This window comes from Ahaetulla prasina, chromosome 6 (genome assembly GCF_028640845.1).
Source record: "Ahaetulla prasina isolate Xishuangbanna chromosome 6, ASM2864084v1, whole genome shotgun sequence".
Classification (NCBI taxonomy): Eukaryota; Metazoa; Chordata; class Lepidosauria; order Squamata; family Colubridae; genus Ahaetulla; species Ahaetulla prasina.
In genome coordinates, this window is record NC_080544.1 from 104,015,087 (window position 1) to 104,036,953 (window position 21,867).

Here is a 21,867-nt window from a genome sequence, read left to right on the forward strand (position 1 = left end):
CCTCAAGGGCAGCCCCATGTAGAGAGCATTGCAGTAATCCAACCGAGACGTGACCAGAGCGTGAGTGACTGTGCATAAGGCATCCCAGTCAAGGAAGGGACGCAACTGGCGAACCAAGCGGATTGAGGAGGCAGGAGACAGGTCATTTGTAACAACAGTTCTTTATTGTATGGTGTGAACCCACAAAAGAACTCCAGGAAAAGCTCTCCTTATATACTATTCTGGCTGAGGCACCAGCCAATCATTAACGAGTATTTTCCCTCCAAAAGTTCCCTCCAAAAGTCAGATATGTTACAGTAAGGCTACATTTATAGAAACTTGCAATTATGAGAGAACAAACTTCTTGCTGCCTCTTGTAAGTGCTTGGCCTATCATGGCGGGTCCTTTTTTTTAGCGTTCTTATTAACCTGGAAAAAGAGCTGATTAAATCAAGCGATGACTGAATCCTTCCCTTTAAACTAGAAGTGTTATGATTAAGCTTACATAGTGAAAATTAAGTTTTGTGTCTTCCTTCCTTCCTTCCTTCCTTCTTTCTCCTTACAGCTTGAGAAATGCCTGACCTTCTCATAGGATGCATAGGCTGTGTGTTTGTTTCAAAAGAATAAATGGAAAAAATGAACAAATATGATTTTTGAAATAATCACTACGAAGACTGTCATGCTACATGGTTTCTTTTATTGAATGCTTTTTATATTTCCTTGAGCAGAAAAGTAGTTGCTGGGAGGGAGGGAGGGAGGGAAAGAGGGAGGGAGGAAGGAAGGAAGGGAGGGAGAGAAGGGAGGGGAGGGAGGTAGAGAAAGGAGGGGAGGGAGGGAGGAAGGGAGGGAGGAAGGAAGGGAGGGAGGGAGAGAACGGAGGGAAGGAAGGGAAGGGAGGAGGGAGGGAGGAGGAGGAGAGAGGAAGGAGGAGGAGGGAGGAGGAAGGAAGTAAGGGAGGGAGGAGGGAGGAGGAGGAAGGAAGGAGGGAAGACAGGAAGGAGGAGGAAGGAAGGGAGGAGGGAGGGAGGAAGGAAGGAGGGAGGAAGGAAGGAAGGAGGGAGGAAGAGGAGGAGGGAGGAGGGAGGGAGGAGGAAGGAAGGAGAAGGGAGAGAAGGGAGAGAGGGAGGAGGGAGAGGGAGGAGAGACGGAGAGACAGGAGGGAGGAAGGAGGGAGGAAGGAGGAGGGAAGAAGGAGGAGGAAGGAAGGGAGGAAGAAGGGAGGAAGGGAGAGAAGGAGGGAGGGAAGAAGGGAGGGAGGAGGAAGGGAGGAAGAAGAGAGGGAGGAAGGAGGGAGGAAGGAAGGAGGGAAGAAGGAGGAGGGAGGGAGGAAGGAAGGGCGGGAGGGAGAGAAGGGAGAGAAGGGGAGAGAGGGGAGGGAGGGAGAGACGGGAGGGAGGGAAAGGAGGGAGGAAGGGAGGAAGGGAGGGAGGGAGGGAAGGGAGGAAGGAAAGAGGGAGGGCAGCTCAAGCAGAGCATCTCAAATAGAGAGGATGACTCGGGAGTAGGGCCAAGAGATGACTGGCCCCTCCCATAAGGCTTAAAACAGACCAATACCGGTGTTTCAGCTTGCCGGAAAACAACGTTGTAGCTGCGTCTTTTGCTTCGTACTCTGCTTCATGTACATTTTTATTTTTGTGGCTTCTGGACGTTTGCCAGGAAGGGCCTTTGGCAGTTTGCCTAATTGGACCAACGTTTGTGAGATAATGGAGGAATTTGTGTTGGGAGGCATTTCTTTTACTTTGAGTTGACGCTGGGAATGAAGTAATTCTCAGCTGTTTGAATAAAGTTTGTCTTTTCCACAGACTAAGTTTATTACTACCTACTTGGGCCTGGGTCACAACAGGCTGTACCTCTGCTTCAAAAGTGAAAATGAAAAAAAGAAAAACCTGTGTTTTCTGAAATAACCACTGCAAAGATAGTTTCTTTTATTGAATATTTTTAATATTTTCTTGAGCAGAAAAGCAGTTGCTGTTCTTTGTGATTTCTGATGCAAGGAGGGAGGGAGGGAGGGAGGGAGAGGTTTCCTCTGAATTAAGCTTCCGAACTCTTTGTTCAAGAAGTTTTATCCTTTGGTGGGGAGGGTAGTTGAAGGCCTTGGACATCTATTGCAACATCCCCTGGGCATTTAGATGATCTTGAAAACCCTTTGGGGAAAGGGGGGATGGTTTGCACGATTTCCCTGAATGAGGAAGGAGCCTGGGGTTTCTAATAAAACAAAAGATACAGAAAAGTGGCTTAGGCGGTTGACCATAACTGGATTATAGGTTATGCTTACTTATTTCATGAAATGTTCAAGGTAGCTGGTCATCATAACTTCTGCTCTCCGGATGCAACAAGGGTAGGCCTTTCCAACTGTACTTCCTCATAGGTAGGATCTTAGTTATTGTCAGTCTTACCAGGTGGATGGAAAGTAAAAACGTCCAGATGAGCTAATTCTACTTTGCTCTAAGGCTACATTAAGATACCATATTTTTTGGAGTATAAGACACACCTTAGTTTTTGGGGAGGAAAAGAAGAAAAAATCTGATTGGCAGGTGGATCGGCTTTCCGCAATACCCCCAATCAGCTGTTCTCAGAGAATTTTAGCAACATTCATTGGTTGTAAGCTCTGTGCCTGCCTTTTTTTCCAGCCTCTGAAAGCCTCCGAAACAGCTTCAGAAAGAAAGCCTCTGAAGCTCTGTTTGGGGGCTTCTTTTCTGAAGCTTCTTTTTTGAAGCTTCGTTTCTGATGCTTTTTTCAGCCTCTGAAACCTCCGTTTGAGAAGCTGGATGGGTCTACATTTGGAGTTTAAGACGCGCCTTGATTTTCACCCTCTTTTTTGGGGAAAAAAGGTAGGTCTTATACTCCGAATATTTACCGAATATTTACTGTATTTTATATACCGAAAAATACGGTAAATGTGCTAATCTGAAAATACATATCTCCCAAATCTCTAAAATATATTTTACAGCTCAAGAAACTAGGGAGGGTTCCTTCTAAACCTCTTTCTCCATCCATTATGCAGCTGCTGGCTATCTGTTCTTTAAGAAGCATCTCTTTGCGCCATCTCCCAAGGTCTTTCCCATATAACATTACAATTATCTCTGAATATCTTTCTCTACCTATTTAATTGTGGGGGGGGGGGATGTTGTTCAATTTATGTCATTTCATTACTGTATTTTAAGAGTTATAAGCTGCCTCACTCCAGGGGCTTTAGACAGAATCTAAAATTGTAATATAATAAAGTTTCCCCCCCGAATGCTATCACTCTGCTAAACAAATAAATCAAACTATTTATCTGCATTCATATTTCTATTAATCTTCTCATCATTCCTATCACCCATCTCCTCCCACTTATGACTGTATGACTGTAACTTGTTGCTGTATCCTTACGATTTATAGTGATTATTTTTTAGAATGATTTGATTACTTACTTGTAGTCTATGATTATCATTAAGTGTTGTACCTTATGATTCTTAAAAAATGTATCTTTTCTTTTTATGTACACTTAGAGCATATGCGCCAAAGACAAATTCCTTGTGTGTCCAATTACACTTGGCCAATAAAGAAGTCTATTCTATTCTATTCTATTCTATTCTATTCTATTCTATTCTATTCTATTCTATTCTATTCTATTCTATTCTATTCCTAACTCACAACAAACTTATTCAGCACAACTTTGTCTGCCTCATTAATCAAACCACATCTTAACCAATGATTTAATGAGTTACTATTTGACTGAAAAAATCTGTTGGTTTGTTGGAGGAAACCCGGTCAATGTGTTTTAAAATGTAAACTATGCTCAACCACCCAGGAGTGAATATTTTCTGCAGATCATAGCTATCTGAGGAACTTACCGGACATGGGAATAAATTGCATTTTACTTCAACAATTTCCTGAGATTGCATCCCTTGGTTAATCACAGAGGCTTTGCATTGGCCTCTCTCCTAGAGCAAAAGAGAAAGTTTTCATCAACAACAACCAAGAAATTTAATCTGCCAAGATTTGAAATACTGGTATGCAGTTGGATAGCAGTAGATGTGGTTGTTTACACGTCCTGTATCAAAGGGAATTCTCCATTTCCCCCTGTGGTTGGCATGACAATTCTCCTCCTAAAAATGATGGCTTCTTCTCAGTGTGTGAGAGTTCATGAATTGGAATAGACATGGTAAGAAGATCAGCCAATGGGGACTGTTTGGTGACCAAGACGGCTCGGAGCCTGTACGTGGCTTAGGTTCAGTGATCTGTATGTATATGTGTATGTATATGTATATGTATGTCTAGATATGTATGTATGTATGTATGTATGTATGTATGTATGTATGTATGTCTTGGCATATTCGGGTCTTTTCCCATGTAAGGTTGAGGGTATCTTGGCGACGTTTCGATGAGGTCTCACTCATCATCTTCAGGCTGGTGCTTTTGGTTTCATGCCCGTGTGAGCAAAGGTTTTTTTTGTTTGCTCACACGGGCACAAAGGTTTGCTCACACAGGCATGGAGCCGAAGGGACCAGCCTGGAGATGATGAGTGAGACCTCGTCGAACGTCGCCAAGATACCCTCAACCTTACATGGGAAAATACCCGAATATGCCAAGACCTACATACCTATACCCGTGAAAACCTATGAAAATACATATATGTATGTAGGTCTTGACATTTTCGGGTCTTTTCCATGTAAGGTTGAGGGTATCTTGGCGACGTTTCGATGAGGTCTCACTCATCATCTTCAGGCTGGTGCTTTTGGTTTCATGCCCGTGTGAGCAAAGGTTTTTTTTGTTTGCTCACACGGGCACAAAGGTTTGCTCACACAGGCATGAAGCCGAAGGCACCAGCCTGAAGATGATGAGTGAGACCTCGTCGAAACGTCGCCAAGATACCCTCAACCTTACATGGGAAAAGACCCGAATATGCCAAGACCTACATACCTATACCCGTGAAAACCTATGAAAATACATATATGTATGTAGGTCTTGACATTTTCGGGTCTTTTCCCGTGTAAGGTTGAGAGTATTTAGGCAACGTTTCGACAAGGTCTCACTCGTCATCTTCAGGCTGGAATTTTGGGCTTTGTTCTTATGTGAGTAAAGTGTGGTTATAATTGCTGTTTCTCTATAAATATTGGTGGGGGGGTGTTTTTTGAAATGCTGGCCTAGCTGTTGCAAGCTGATTGGTTGGCTATGTTGCTACATTTTGATTGGTTAATGGAATTTTTTGAAATGCTGGCCTAGCTGCTGCAAGCTGATTGGTTGGCTGTGTTGCTACATCTTGTTTTGGTTAATGGAGTTGATGTGGGGGGAGATGCGCGAGCTATTCTGGGACGAGGCTCTTTTATTTGTGGTCGCACTATAGCGCTATTTAGTTTCACTTACGTAACGCGAACTAAACTTATGTACGGGCGATACAAATAGTATATTTTCAGAAATTTAAATTGTCACAGGGAATTTTATGAAAACCTAATGAAAATGTTTTTAAATAATGCTATGAATTTTTTTTTAAAAATCAATTACATTAAAAAAAAAAGGAAAGTGCTTCAATATCGGACAAAACCCCTACCGCCCACCATGAAATCTGGAACGCCCACTGGTGGGCGGTAGGGACCAGGTTGACTACCCCTGTTTTAGATTATGTCCTCAGGTTGAATGATAAAAGCGTTGTTCTGGAAGTAGATTTACATATTAACCTTTTCTGCTGCTTTGAGGTGGGGTGATTACTATGCATTCATTTATTTATTAAATTTATATTCTGCCCATCTCAGAGACCTGAGAAAATCTGGCGGCTTAAAACAGAATGAAAATGTAAGTATAAAACTTTGAAAACCGTAAAATCAAAATCTGCAGCAATGAAATAAAAGTAAAATAGTAAGTGGTGGACTTTCGCCTCTCCCTCAGTCAACCACCATTGGTTATTACTTATGACTCCTATTTGTTTCTAGATCTATTTATTATAGCTGATATTAGCATCTGTCTCCCAGTTGTTCTTGATTTATAAAGATGGCTTTGTTCAAGCGCAACAATACAAGAGTACACAATAGATACAAACTTAAGGTAAACTGCTCCAAACTCAATTGCAGAAAATACAACTTCAGGAATAGAGTAGTCAATGCCTGGAATGCGCTACCTGACTCTGTGGTTTCTTCCCCAAACCCTCAAAACTTTAACCTTAGGCTGTCTACTTTTGACCTCACCCCATTCCTAAAAGGTCTGTAAGGGGCATACATAAGAGCACCAACTTGTCTACCATCCCTGTCCTACTGTACCCCATTTATTCGTACCCATTTTCTGTATTCATAATCATGTTTATACTTATATCTGTTACCTTATACATGCTTGACAAATAAAATAAAAATAAATAAATAGAATGCTAAACAGGCAAGCAAAACCCAACTCCTGTGTTCACTTAAGAATTTATGTCCAAACTAATGAGCTTTTGTGTGAGTTTTCCTTTCTTATCCTTTTGCGTCCCTTGGGACTTTTAAGAGCATAAGAGCTCTACAACTGTTGTGCAGAGAGAGAAAAAGAGAAATGATGAAGGTACAGAAGATGAATATTGGGAGAGAGAGGCAGGGAGAGAGGGAGGGAGGGAGGGAGAGAGAGAGAAAGAAAGAAAGAGAGAGAGACAGAGAGAGAGAGACAGAGATGGAGAGAAAGAGAGAAAGACACAGAGAGAGACAGAGAGACAGAGCGAGAGAGAAAGAGAGAGACAGACAGACAGAGAGAGAGAGAGAGAAAGCGAGCGAGCTGTGTTACCTGCTAAGGAAGGTGGGTGGTTAAGAACACAATGGAAAAAGGGAAATTTGCAACCTTATTGAGTACTGTAAATAGTATGTCACTTATTAATATAATAGAATATTAATAGGCATATGAATTTGCATAGAGTGCACTTAATATATTAGGGATGTATTGCTTGTGTAATAAATTTACCTCTTGTTTATACGAGAAAAGAAAATAAGCATTCAGCCTTCCAGAATACAATAGCCAAACTAATAACCTTATAGCATGACATAATGGGGTGGCTTGATTTATACAGCAAATGAAGATAATTTCGGTGTTCCCACAGACTGTCCAATCTCATTTCTGTCAAATTTAAATGTTCTATAAATGCAGCCATTGAGTCTGGCAGGCATTGATGAATAAAGAACACTATAGGAGCAGTGAAAAATTTGATTCTTCAGAAGACATGAGCTAGGTTTTATGCAAGATTGTGAATACTTACTGCAGCTTCAGTTGGGACGAGAGGGCATTGATTGATGTCAGACATAGGTGAACTTTTGCGACAGGTAGTCTCCTGGATGGTGTACTCTACGTAGTAGGAAGGACCATCAACCCACTGTAGAAAGTCATAAACTGTTAGAGCGGGTCACATTCTCGGCAGGAAGTGCCCTCATAATTTAGGTGCCATGCCAATCTTTATCAGCCTGATGCCCTCCAGAATAGTTCACATAATTCTCAGCACTATGTCCTGGAGAATTGGTAGGACATTGTTAAGTGTCCTTACTAATAAAAGAATATTAATATTTAGTAATCAAATTGAATGGAACATTGTCCAAAGATCAGAGGCCCATGCATATGGGAAAATGGATGCCCCCGAGAAGCTCTCTGGCAGATAAAAATTAAAATAATCTTTGCATCAGATTCCTGCAGACTTTTGTGAACCTGTCTATGCACTTTCTTTGGGAATAACATAGACATAAATTATCCTCTTCTGCAGTGGTGAGATTCAGCCGGTTCGGACCAGTTTGGGCAAACCGGTAGTTAAATTGCTGGCTGGCCCCACCCCTTCCTGCCCCGCCCCTTCCAGGAGTCCCCATGTGCCCGATTTTGGCTCCCAGGTGAGTGCAGGGAGGTCTCCCAGGCCCAAAATGGGTCACGGGGTGGGGAGATGGTGTGCCTCCTCCCATGGCCCATTTTCGCTCCAAGGAGGCTTCAGGGGGCCTTCTTAGGCCCAAAATGGGGTGCGGGGTGTGTGTGCAGTGCACCCCCTCCAGCCCATTTTTGCTCTCAGGGGGGGTGCAGGAGGCTGAGTGCTGCCTGTCACACCCCCTAGCCACACCCATCAAGCCACGCCCACAGAACCGGTAGTAAAAAAATTTGAATCCCACCACTGGGATTATTTCTATTATCATTTTTAATAATTCTACATTTGACATGTAGCAATTCCCATACAAATCAAAGCTACGGGATCAAGTTTTTGCTCAAAAATACTCCACTTCAACTTTACCTGTAACTTTCCTTTGGTGACAATGACAAGGCCAAAATAACGATTGCGGCCACTTTCAGCATTGAATTTCGCCAGGGTCTTTCTTGCTATCTTCTGAAAATTGTCTTCAGAAGGATTTCCGGGTCGTGGGCAGTCAGGGCAAAGACGTGTAATAACAGAACTAGAAACTTGAGAAAAGCAAAGAAGTATTATTTAAAATGGTGAGACAATACAGTTACAGTTTCAGTTTATTACAGCCATAGGCCAGAACAAATAAAAAAACACTCAGTAAATATACAATTAAAAATTCAAGAATAAAATAATACATAACAGATAAAATCTATGATAAAATCCAGTTATCTGTTATGTAACTTAAAATTAAAATACTACTGACATCAATCGTGTATAATACCATTCCTATAATTAAAATGCATGATCTCAACCAATAGGGTCACTTCCTGATTTACATGCGTGGAGAGCCATCAAATATGTGAGTAAATGTATTTTTCCCATAACTGTTATATATATCTCCAAAAAGTTGGCATCTATAATTCGATAAAGCAAAGAAGTATTATTTAAAATGGTGAGACAGTACATTTGACTTTGAGCTTGTACATTTAAACGAAGCAAAATACAGAAACCTTGGATCAGCCTGAAAATAAGCCATCTCTCTCAAACCTGTATCTAGTGAGGATCATTGTTGTTTAGCAACCTGACACACAACAGTCAACAGCAGGGAACCAGCGAAGTGAGAGGGAATAGATCCAAAGGTCTGCTTCAGACTCCTGGTGTGGGGCTTTGGGTGAAGGCTGGAGGGGAGCGCCGCTGGTGGTGAAGAGCCGGAGGTACCGAGTTCCAGTGGGACTACTGTAATGTATCTTTAAATATTTTGGCGAGAAACAAGCACGTTGCTGATTGGTTGAAGCCGCCGTTTAGACTGTATATAAGGAGAGGTTTTTCCCCAGCCTGGTTGCTGGGTTCACCATATATTAAAGAGCTGTTGTCACTACCCTGGTCTCCAGCCTCGTTACTTCCCGAACTTAACACTGGCGACGAAGGTGGGATCTCGAGGCTAAGAGCACCAGGAACGAGCTGAACACGCGAAAGAACCGAACCCAGCAAATTCAGGGCAGAAAATGCAGCGATGGCCAGCTACACTCCGCCCGCACTGTTTGACCCATCCAGGGAGAAATGGGGAACGTACATGACCTGTTTCGAGAGCTTCCTCGAGGCAAACGAACTGCAAGGAGTTCCAGACAACCGCAAAAGGGTGTATTTCCTGAGCCACTGCGGTCCCGAGGTCATCGACATCGCGGAAGCCCTGGCAGAGCCAACGCCGGTACAATCGGTATCATGGCAAACTCTGCAAAATCTATTGAAGAACCATTTCGTGCCAACACCGTCCAAATATGTACAGCGTTTTGAATTTGGAGAGCGCAGACAGCAAGAGGGCGAATCCATCAGCGATTACATGGCCGACCTGAGAAAAGCCTCCAAGGACTGTGGGTATCGAGACTTGGATGAGGAGCTGTTAGAGCAACTCATCCGTGGGGTCAGAGACATTCGTTTGCGGAGGCGGCTGCTATCAAAAAGCAATCTAATGCTGGCAAACGCTCTGGACGAAGCCAGAGCTCATGAGATGTCCACCCAAGCGGCGGAAACCTTACAGAAGCCACTCACGCCAACGGCGAGCGCGAAATCAACCCCGGTCCACAACGAAGAAATCCAGACCGAATCAGACGGCGAGGATGAGGAAGGAGTTTGCCTCACCGAGAGAAGGGGCAAAGAAGACCGGGATGAATGCGGAAGTTGCGGAGGGCAACACCAGCGTCAACGATGCAAGTTCAAGGACGCTACATGTCGGCGGTGCGAGAAGAAGGGGCACCTGGCTCAAGTCTGTCGAGCACCCCAACCTTCCCGCCGAAAATTCAAACCAACCAATCAGAGCGCGGGATCGGCAAGGCGACCCGCGATTGGTCAAAACAAAAAGGGCGCGAATTCCAATCGAACGACCGTGATAATAGGCCGTGCAGCAACCCGCGTCGAGAAGAAAATCTTCACGAAACCGAAAATCGAAGGAGTGCCGTGCCGACTAGAAGTGGACACAGGGTCAGCGATCACAATCATGTCCTGGGACACTTTTGCGAAAGCTTTGCCGAAAATCGCCAAACGCAAACTGCAAACACAGCAGCTGAGAGTTCACGACTACCAAGGGAATCGCATCCCTGTTCGAGGGACCACCTCCGTCCGCGTCGAGTACGGACCACACAAGAAGACCCTGCCCATCACGATAGTCGAAGGGACCCTGCCAAGTTTGTTGGGACTAGACTGGTTCCGTGCATTGGGCATGGGAGTGACTGGCATCTACAGAAGTGACGTTAACCTAAAAGACGCACTCATGGACGAATTCGAAGATGTGTTCAAGGACTGCCTGGGCAAGTACAAGGGGACCCCCATTTCTTTCAATCTAGACCCCCAGGTAGCCCCCATACGGTTAAAAGCAAGGAGGGTCCCTTTTGCCCTTAAACCCAAGATTGATAGGGAGATAGACAAGCTCATCAGTCAGGGGATACTGGTGCCAGTCGATCATGCAAAGTGGGAGACGCCAATCGTCACCCCAGTGAAACCAGATGGGTCAGTTAGAATCTGCGCTGATTACAAGGCAACGTTAAACAAAGCCTTGCAAAAAAGCGCTTACCCGGTCCCCGTGGTGCAACACTTGCTGCACTCGCTGGGGCAAGGGCACGTTTTTGCCAAATTAGATTTGGCCCAAGCCTATCAACAACTACCCGTAGACGCCGACACAGCCGAAGCCCAGACAATTGTGACTCACAGAGGTGCTTTCAAGTGTACCCAGTTACAGTTTGGGGTGAGTGTGGCTCCTGGTCTATTTCAAAATTTAATGGAGCAACTTCTGCAAGGGCTCCCGGGGGTAGTCCCCTATTTCGATGATGTATTAGTATCAGCCGAAAATTTAGAAGAATTGGGGGAACGTTTGAGAAAAGTTCTGGGCATTTTCCGGTCAGCCGGTCTAAAGGTTAAAGTGAACAAATGCCAAATAGGGGTAGAATCCGTAGAGTTCTTGGGCTACAGAATAGACAAGGAGGGAATCCACCCCACTGAGAGCAAGGTCAAGGCAATAAGAAAGGCTCCAGCGCCCAAAAACAAAACAGAGCTACAGGCATTCCTGGGTCTAGTGAACTTTTACGCGGTCTTTTTGAAAAATAAGGCAACCGTTGCCGAGCCGCTACATAAGTTACTGGGAAAGAATACTGCTTGGTCTTGGGGAAAGTCGGAAGCTAGGGCTTTCGAAGCAGTAAAAAACCTACTCTCGAGCGATAGCTTACTGATTCAGTATCATAGCAAAATGCCATTGGTATTAGTTTGCGATGCTTCCCCTTACGGAGTGGGGGCTGTGCTCAGCCACAGGCTCCCAAATGGCACAGAAGCCCCAATAGCCTTCTACTCCAGAACGATGTCCTCGACAGAGAGGAACTATAGTCAGTTAGATAAGGAAGCTCTAGCTATAGTGTCAGGGGTAAAAAAGTTTCACGAATACGTTTTTGGTAGAGACTTTGAAATTGTTACAGACCATAGACCACTGTTAGGGTTACTGGCTGGCGACCGCCCAACGCCTGTGGCACTTTCGCCCCGATTGACCCGATGGACTATCTTTTTGGCCGCCTACTCCTACAAACTGCGGCATCGACCAGGAAAAGAGTTGGGGCATGCGGACGCATTAAGCAGATGCCCACTACCAGGGGCGATCGAGGACCCCACTCCGGGGACGCCCATACTGTTAATTGACTCTCTGGACTCTGGCCCAGTCACATCGAAGGAGGTGGCTCGGGCGTCATACCGGGACATTATTTTGAGAACTGTACTTGGTTGGGTACAAAGAGGGTGGCCCGCTGCGCCGGGCGAGCGTTTTAAAGAGTTTGTAAAAAGCGTGGGAACTGTCGGCTCAAGGGGTGCCTGCTATGGGGGATCGAGTGGTGATCCCAGAGAAATTGAGGAAAAGGGTGTTGGATCTCCTCCACGAGGGTCACCCAGGGATCGTAAGGATGAAGGGTCTAGCGAGAAGCTATGTGTGGTGGCCCTTAATGGACTCGGAAATTGCTGAAAGGGTAGGGAAATGCCAGGCCTGCCAAGAGTCCAGACCGCTACCCCCAACAGCCCCAGTTCGGGAATGGGAGAGACCCCAAGGGCCCTGGTCGAGAATCCACATTGATTTTGCCGGCCCCTTCCACGGCCAAACCTTCCTGGTAGTAGTCGATGCCTACTCCAAATGGCTGGAAATCATTCTCATGAGATCCATGACAGCCGAGGCCGTGATCTCAGTCTTGCGGCACCTATTTGTAACCCATGGGTTGCCCGACACACTAGTTTCCGACAACGGCCCGCAATTCACGGCAACCCAGTTTGAGGAGTACTTGGCAGAAGAGGGCATCCGACATGCCCTCTCGGCGCCTTTCCACCCTGCGACGAATGGCCTTGCAGAGCGTTTCGTCCGAAGCGCAAAAAAGGCATTGTCCAGAATCAAGCCAGGCGACTGGCAAACAAAAATCGATGTTTTCCTGGCCGTCCAACATAGGACCCCCTGTGTCACAACCGGCAGAAGCCCAGCAGAATTATTAATGGGCCGAAAGCTCAGGTGCCCCCTAGACCGTTTAAATCCAAACTATACACCGGAGGGTTACAAGGGGGGACTTGAAAAAACAAGAGGGATGGAAATAGGCGACCGAGTGTGGGCACACAACTATGGTGAAGGCCCAATCTGGGTAGCAGGACAAATCCTAAACACAACAGGTCCAAAATCATACTTGGTGGAGTTAAAAGACGGCCGAGTATGGAGGCGCCACATAGACCAAATACTGACGCATAGCAGACCAATCCGAACTAGACGAAACAGGCCCTGACTATACAATGTTTGAATCCACAGCTGACTCAAACCCGGGAAAATCGCAGGACTTATCTGAGTTCCCGGAGGTCCAGCGACGCCAACAGGTTCCAATAGAAAACAGCAGGGACGACTCTGCAAATAATCCAGGGCCGGATGGCCTAGAGGAGGAGCTGAGAGGAGCAAACAGCCCCTCCGGTCAGCTCAACCCACTCCCAGGGAATGAACTGCGCAGGTCCGAAAGAGTCAGGAGACGCCCAGTCTATTTGCGTGATTACGTTGAAAAATAATATGTAAATATCATGTAAATAGGGGTAAAGTGTTTTCTGGGAGGGAAGGAGTGTAATGTATCTTTAAATATTTTGGCGGGAAACAAGCACGTTGCTGATTGGTTGAAGCCGCCGTTTAGACTGTATATAAGGAGAGGTTTTTCCCCAGCCTGGTTGCTGGGTTCACCATATATTAAAGAGCTGTTGTCACTACCCTGGTCTCCAGCCTCGTTACTTCCCGAACTTAACAACTACCTCATGGCCTAGAACTGGCTGACCATCTCAGCCCTCTGAGCCTCCAGGTGTTGATACCTGGCCTTGCACTCCCACAGGTCTTCCCTCTGCTTGGAAAGCCTATGCTCGTAGTCCTCAGTGAGGTGCTTCTACTGAGCCTCCTTCTCAGTCAGATCCAATTTGAACTGAACTGTTTTGCCAACTCTTTCTCGTGGTGGCTGTTTAGCTCCAACAACTGCTTCCTTTTGGGGCCCTAAGGAGCTCGGGCAGGGAAGCGAGGAGTAGCCGGGGGGGGGGGCAGTAGAGTCTGTCTAGGCGCCCCTCGATGTGAGTGACATCGAGTTGGCCACACCCACCCAGTCACATGCTCATCTAGCCACGCCCACACAGCCGGTCATTAGGTAGATCATATTAGTGGTCCGCAGGATTTAAAATTATGAATTTAGTGGTCCCTGAGGTCCGAAAGATTGGTGACCCCTGCTCTAGCTGGCACAGTCACCCATGTTGGTAAAGCCTGAACCATCCACTAATTGCCTGCCAACGTTTTCATTACTGAATCAAGTGGGCTGTTTTGCAGAATAGGCTCAGGCACAAACTACAGGTTAAGTGAATTTTGTCCTATTTTACGACCTTTCTTGCCACAATTGTTAAGTGACTCACTGAAGTTGATAAGTCAGTAACCTGGTTAGTTAGTTAGTTAATTAGTAACAGGGTTGTTAAGTGAATCTGTCTTCCCCGTTGACTTTGCTTGTCAGAAGGTCGCAAAAGGGAATCACACAGCCATAAGTATGAACCAGTTCCCAAGCACCTGAATTCTGACCACATGACCATGGGAATGCTGCAAAAGTCGCGACTCTGAAAAATGATCATAAGTCACTCTTTTCAGTGCTGTTGTAACTTTGAATAAATGAACTGTAGTAAGTCGAGGACTACCTGTAGTAACTGTTTTTTAATCTAACTAAGCAACAAGGATATATAGAAAGTAGCAATTTCTCCTCATTTCTCAAATACAATTTTGGAGCTTTTGCATCTATTTGATTTCTGTAGGGAAATCAGTAAAACCGTGATTGGGAGATATACGTGCTCGGATCGATATTGCTTGTTAATGCATGCAAACATGGAAGATACATACAAGGGCGTAAAACGCAGCCATGTCTGTAAACGAACGATCTCTTTGACTTCCCGTTGTACTGAATTACTGCTTTGCATTGGCCATAGACCTGGAGCAAGAGAAAGTTCGTGTTAAAGCCATCCAGTTATTTTCCCAATGGTGAAAACATCTGAAACAGACCTTGAAGGAGATGCGAATATTTTGTTTGATAATGGACTGAGGGGGGAGGGGGAAGGGCCACCTTCAATACCAAAAATGTGATTGCTTAGAACTGCGATGGCGACACTATGGCACGCGTGCTAGAGGTGGCATGCAGCACCCTCTCTGATGGCATACGAGCCGTTGCCCCAGTTCAGCTCTGCTGCACATATGTGTGCATCTCCTGCCGGCCAGCTGGTCTTCGGGTCTCTGCTGTGCATGCGTGGGGGGTGAGATGAGTGCTGGGGGCCCATGGGTGCATGCATGGGGGGGGTTGGGGCACATGTGCAGGGGCCACGTGTGCATGTGTAGGGGTGTGGTGCGTGGGGAAAGCTGCATGTTTATGTGGGGATGGGACGCATGCACAGGGGGTTGGGCACATGCGGGGGCACATGCGGGGGCACATGCGCGGGGGCCACATGCAAATTGCATTTTGGGGGGTTCCAGCGTGCGCACACACTTTGGGCACTCGGTCCAGAAAAGGTTAGCCATCACTGACTTAGAAGATAGGCGGGAATGGCTTCCTTTCCTTTCAGGGTGCAGACATGGAAGAACCAGTTGTTGTGACCCAGACCCAAGTAGGTAGTAGGAAACTCAGTCAGATTAAAAACAAACAAACTTTAGTAGAACAGCTGAGAATTAACTCATTCTCAGCGTAGTCCAAACTAAATCAAAGCAAATTCTTCCCAACACATTCCTCAGTCTTATCACCAGCCTTGGTCTAATTAGGCAAACTGCCAAAGGCCTTTCTTGGCAAAAGTTCAGAAGACGCCGATAAGAAACAAATGCAGCAAGACAAAGCTATCAACGTTGTTTTCCAGCAAAGAGTCCAAACTCTGTTGCTGGTCTTTTAAGCTTGTGGGAGGGGGCCAATCATCTCTTGGCCATACTCCCGAGTCGTCCTCTTTGCTTGAGCTGCTCTTGTCTTCTGGCAGCTCTTCTCATGCATGCATTAGGAACGGACACCTCCTGTTCCTCTGCCTCACTACTGTTAGACTCTGGAGTCTCCGGAGTCTGCACATCACTCCCTGATGGCCTTGGCCCCACCTCTGCCTCCGACACAGAGCCCTCATCCAGACCTTCCCCAGCCTCCAGGACTGGCCCATGTTCTTCCTCAGCCTCATCACTGTCTGAATCCATTGCCAGTTCCGCAGGCTGCTGGCGGACCAAAACACCAGTTTACGTTGCAAGAGGGAGATTCAGATTGATTATTCAGGGAACCTCCCCATGTGTAAGAGCCAGGGGGACAGCAGGACAGGCAAGATAAATTATGAGATCTCGCAGTCCCTTACCACCAGGTGCTCTGAGAGCCCTCAGTCAGAAAGGCTTTCCCTTGAGTTCCTATAGTGAGCGGAAGTTGGATTCCATTCGTCTCCCTCACTTCCAATGCTATGTTTCATGAGTACAATTTTTATTTATTTATTTGTCAAACACAACAATATATATAAGTATAAGCATGAAATAACCATACGAATTGGATACAACCAAAGAGAACACTAGGACAGGAACGGTAGGCATGCTGGTGCTCTTATGCACACCCCTTACAGACCTCTTAGGAATGGGGTGAGGTGAACAGTAGATAATTTTTGGTTAGAGCTTTGGGGATTTTGGGAAGAGACAACGGAGTCAGGTAGTGCATTCCAGGCATTAACAACTCTGTGACCGAAGTCATATTTTCTACAATGCCACTGAACTGAAATAGCACTTCAGTGCAGGGAATTATCCTCAAACACAGACATGCCAAGGAACCGGTGGCAAGATGGGAGAAGTGGTGAGGGATATTCTGAAGAGAGAGATTTGTTGCAACAGGGCAAGTGAGTAGAGTGACTCCTTCCGCCTCTTTTGTAAACCGGTTCAAAATCCAGATTCGACTTCCTTCCAAACCCCGTCGGTAGTTCTTTAAGTAAATTAATATATTAAGTAAAATAATATACCGATTACTTACTGTTCCCTGTTCACTTCTAAACTTGCATTCTTTCCACTTTTTCCCACTCTGGATAGGGCATTCGGTTTCTAACACGTCCAAGGTGAGGTAGAAAAGAGAATTACCATTTTTCTATGGACAGACAAAGAAAAACTCCCTGAAAAGGCGAATCAGAATGTCAGTCACCTTAAGCACAATGTCCTGTCCTGTCTTCTTTCCTCCCTTTTCCTCCCTCCCTCCCTCCCTCCCCGTTCTCTATCCATCCTTCTTCTGATCTCTCTTGCTTCCATAATTTGACAGCAGAATAGCTGGTGTTGAATGGAAGGAAAGGAAAAACTCAGCAGAAGGTGGAGATCTTCTGCTGAGTTTTTCCTTTCAAAATGCACAGGTACCGGATATTTGGTACCTTGTTCAATAGTAGTAACTGTGAGAGGGATCTTGGAGTCCTAATGGACAACCATTTAAATAGGAGCCAGCAGTGTGCAGCAGCTGCCAAAAAAGCCAACACAGTTCTGGGCTGCATAAACAGAGGGATAGAATCAAGATCACATGAAGTGTTAATACCACTTTATAATGCCTTGGTAAGGCCACACTTGGAATACTGCATTCAGTTTTGGTCGCCACAATCTAAAAAAGATGTTGAGACTCTAGAAAGAGTGCAGAGAAGAGCAACAAAGAGGATTAGGGGACTGGAGGCTAAAACATACGAAGAACGGTTGCAGGAATTGGCTATGTCTAATTTAATGAAAAGAAGTACTAGGGGAGACATGATAGCAGTGTTCCAATGTCTCAGGGGTTGCCACAAAGAAGAGGGAGTCAAATTATTCTCCAAAGCACCTGAGGGTAGAACAATAAGCAATGGGTGGAAACTAATCAAGGAGAGAAGCAACTTAGAACTGAGGAGAAATTTCCTGACAGTTAGAACAATTAATCAGTGGAAAAACTTGCCTGCAGAAGTTGTGAATGCTCCAACACTGGAAATTTTAAAGAAAATGTTGGATAACCATTTGTCTGAAATGGTGTAGGGTTTCCTGCCTGGGCAGGGGGTTGGACTAGAAGACCTCCAAGGTCCCTTCCAACTCTGTTGTTGTTGTTGTTGTTATTATTATCATCATCATCATCTTACCTGGGGTAGTTCATGGACATCAAAAATACGCTGGAGGCCAAGAACATAGCCTTGTTTCCGATTGGAATTGACTTTGTTGAGGGCCACTTCTGCAGCATCCTTTACCACCAAAGAATTGCATGACGGGTAAACAAAGGAAGGAGCCGTCGAGGCAGCCAATGTATGAACTATCTGTATCCCAATTAAGAATGAAATAAGAAGAACCATTTTGGAAATTTGTGCAGAATCGGAGAAATCAGAAACTGGAACTATGCTGAGAAGAGCCAGGTTCTAAAAGAGACTTGTCCATCTCTCTCTATATATATACTTCAATATTAATCAATAGCTAATATTTGTTCTTCTACTATAAAGATATGGTGGACCACACCTTCATCCTGTGACTCAGTGAGTATATCTTGGCAGGGGAATTTTCATCTGCGGTCATATTACTGGATTCAAACCAGTTTCACTGCAGGAAGAACCCTTCATTCTTTCCTTGGAAAAGTGGGAGGGCACAGGTCGATGGGAGTGCACAGGTCGATGGGAGGCTATCGGTGGCAGAAGGCGGTCTCATAAATAGCCCAGTCCTAAGCCATGGAGCGCTTTAAAGGTGATGACCAGCACCTTGAATTGCACCCGGAAGGCTACCGGCAGCCAGTGCAGGCTGCGCAGGATAGGTGTTATATGGGAGCAACGTGATGCTCCCACAATTACCCGCGCAGCCGCATTCTGGACTAGCTGGAGCCTCCTGGTGCTCTTCAAGGGGAGCCCCATGTAGAGAGCATTGTAATAGTCCAGACGGGAAGTGACGAGGGCATGAGTGACCGTGCGTAAGGAGTCCCGGTCTAGGAAGGGACGCAACTGGCGAATCAGGCGAACCTGATAAAATGCTCCCCTGGCGACGGCCATCAGATGTTCCTCTAAGGACAGCCAATTGTCCAGGAGAACGCCCAAGTTGCGCACCCTCCCCCTGGGGGCCAATAATTCACCCCCAACAGTCAGTGATGGCGTAAGCTGACTGTACAGGGACGCCAGTACCCACAGCCACTCTGTCTTGGAGGGGTTGAGCTGGAGCCTGTTCCTCCCCATCCAGACATGCATTGATGTGTAGACTAACTGGGAATGTGTCTTTCTCTCTCTCTCCCCCTTCCTCTCCCCCTAATGTTGTCTATTTTCCCTGATTACTAGCTCATTATAAATTAGTAGCATCCAGTTTGTGGTACTGAACAGTTTGTGGTACTGAATTGCTGAGAGGCTGTGGATGACTTGGGGCCTGTCATTATTTCTCAACTCAGTTTATATCACAGGTTGTTGTTTAAATTTAGGGTGAAAATTCAGGTGGAGGGGTCTTAATGACAGTGATAGGGAAAGGGTGGGATATGAATGTAATATAAAGGTTGCAGAAAAACAATGCTTACAACGTTAAAGAGTCCTTGACTTACAACCGTAATGGAGCCTGAAATTACTTTCATAAGTTACTGTAGTTATTAAGGGGGACACCATGTGATCAGGTCTGATTTTGCAACCTTTTTTTTTTTGCAACCAGTCATTAAGCAAATGCTGTGGTCTTTAAGTGACGCCATTATACCTCCTATGCATTTTTTTTTTGTCGGAAACCATCGTAATTTTGAATGGTTACTAAGATCAACTTCCATCTGGGTCATTCTTGGATTACTTAATCCTTCTAGGACACCGTGGAAAGTTCTCCTTTACCAGATTTTAAAAATTATCATTTGGAGACAACCACATTGGTATCTATTTGTGGGTGGGGCTTCAGATCCTTTAGCAACGGGTTAGCTGCCCCTGTTTTTTGCCCTCCCCAGGCTCTGGAGGCTTTCCTTGAGCCTCCGGGAGGGTGAAAATTGCTTCCCCTGGGGTCTGGAGGCCCTCTGGAGGCCAGAAACAGGCCCGTTTTTGGACTAACAGAACTTCCAGGAGGTGCATTTTTCACCCTCCCCAGGCTCTGGAGGCTTTCCTCAAGAATACGGGAGGGTGAAAACTGCTCCCCCTGGAGACTGGAGGCCCTCCGGAGGCCGGAAACAGGCCTGTTTCCAGACTTCTGGGAGGCCCATTTTTCACCTTCCCCAGGCTCCAGAGGCTTTCCTCGAACCTTTGTGAGGGAGAAAACAGCTTCCCCTGGGGTCCGGAGGCTCTCCGGAGGTTGGAAACAGGCCTATTTTTTGCCCTCCCAGACCCTTCGTGTGGCCCCTGCACTTACCTGGAATGATGAATGGGCCACATCAAGACTCCTGGGATGGGAGCGGAGCAGGGGTGAAATCTAAAAATTTTCCCTACCGGTTCTGTGGGTGTGGCTTAATTGGTGGGTGTGGCTTGGTGGTCAGATGACTGGGTGGGCGTGGCCAATAACAATAAATAATAAAAATAATAAACAAAGTATAAAAAACAATAGGAGGTAAGGGCCGGTTTAGCTCTGCCTGGTAAGGCCTGTTATTAAGAACACAAAGCCTGCAATTACTGCAGGTTCGAGCCCGGCCCAAGGTTGACTCAGCCTTCCATCCTTTATAAGGTAGGTAAAATGAGGACCCAGATTGTTGGGGGGGCAATAAGTTGACTTTGTAAATATATACAAATAGAATGAGACTATTGCCCTATACATTGTAAGCCGCCCTGAGTCTTCGGAGAAGGGCGGGGTATAAATGTAAAAAAAAACAAAACAAAAAAAAAAAACAACAATAGGAGGTATCAAAAACCAACTTTCACACTTTACACACACACAACACAACACAACACAACACAACTGACTCACACACAATGTAAAAGCAGCTGCACTTCACACTTCACACAGCCATAAAAAGCTCAAAAACCAACTTTCACACTTTACACATACACAACTCACACACACACACACACACACAAATGCCACATACAGCTTTCTGAGATTTTGTGTGTTTGTGTAGTTAGAGTGAAACACTACAGAAACACACCAAATCTCAGCTGCACAAATATTTTATTTTATTATTTTATTTTATTTTATTTTATTGTGGACTTCAAATCCCAGAGTTCCTCAGCCAGCAAAGCAGGAAGTCAAAGCAAGCTTTTTTTTTTCTTCAGTAGCTGAAGAAAGCATGGTGTTACCAGCCTGAAAGAGCAGTAATTATAGGTAAGGGAGGAGGAGGAATTGGCTGGGCATGGGTGGGGGCTCTTGTAAGTGGGGGCTGTTAAAAAGTGAGTTTAAAAGCCTGTGAGGATCAGGAAACTCCTCTGGGATTGCCAGAGGAAGCTTTTAAAACCTCGGTTTTTTTCTTGTTTTTTTTCCCTTCGGCTGAAGAGGGTTTTTAAAAAAATTTTTTTAAAGGGTTTTGATGATCTCTGCTCAGCCCCACGATCATCAGAGGTTTTGTTTTTTTACTTTTAAAGGCATGTTTCGGCTGAAGAAAAACTTTTAAAAGTAAAGAAAAAACTCTGCTGATGGTGCGGCTCAGCAGAGGCAGGGGGGGCGGGGCCAGGAATTTTTGCTACCGGTCCTCCGAACCAGCAGCTGCCATTGCTACCTAATTGGGGGAGCCGGTGCGAACTGGGAGCATTTCACCCCTGGAGGGGAGGGATGGGCATTGCCAGCTAGGGGTGGCATTTGGGGGTTCGCTGAACCCTGGCGATCCTTGGCCAGAGGATCGCCTAAACCCTGCTGAACCCCCAGTATCTCACCCCTGCATCTACTGTATAAAAACGAAAGAAATTGATGTTAATTTCTAACAGCTCTCCTTCAGAGCACCAACGATTGTTTTTCTCTTTCAGGCTGCACTGATGCAGCTGTTCTAGAGGTGGGTGAATAGTTTCCTGGAAGAAGGAGGTATTTTCAGTGTCCCAGAGGTCAACATATTATGTTAATTAATGTATTCCTATTGGTATATAATTTTGATTCATGAGGACATGCACTGTGAAATTTTGGAAAATTATAATTAACATTAGGATTCATAGGTTGGCCTAGAAAATGCTAAATTATACTGTATA

The 21,867-nt window shown here is 45.5% G+C and overlaps 1 protein-coding gene across 1 annotated transcript; it reads right to left on the reverse strand.

The window, feature by feature from the left end:
* Positions 1-1,899: 1,899 nt before the first annotated feature.
* On the reverse strand, positions 1,900-18,174 carry LOC131200896 (fetuin-B-like). Its single transcript, XM_058188279.1, has 7 exons — positions 17,917-18,174; positions 16,812-16,922; positions 14,690-14,777; positions 8,176-8,342; positions 7,171-7,284; positions 3,815-3,904; positions 1,900-2,183 (listed from the first exon to the last, which is right to left on the reverse strand). Exons 1-7 carry the CDS (start codon positions 18,121-18,123, stop codon positions 2,031-2,033), a joined length of 930 nt encoding a protein of 309 aa, XP_058044262.1. The 5' UTR covers positions 18,124-18,174; the 3' UTR covers positions 1,900-2,030.
* Between the last annotated feature and the right edge of the window lie 3,693 nt (positions 18,175-21,867).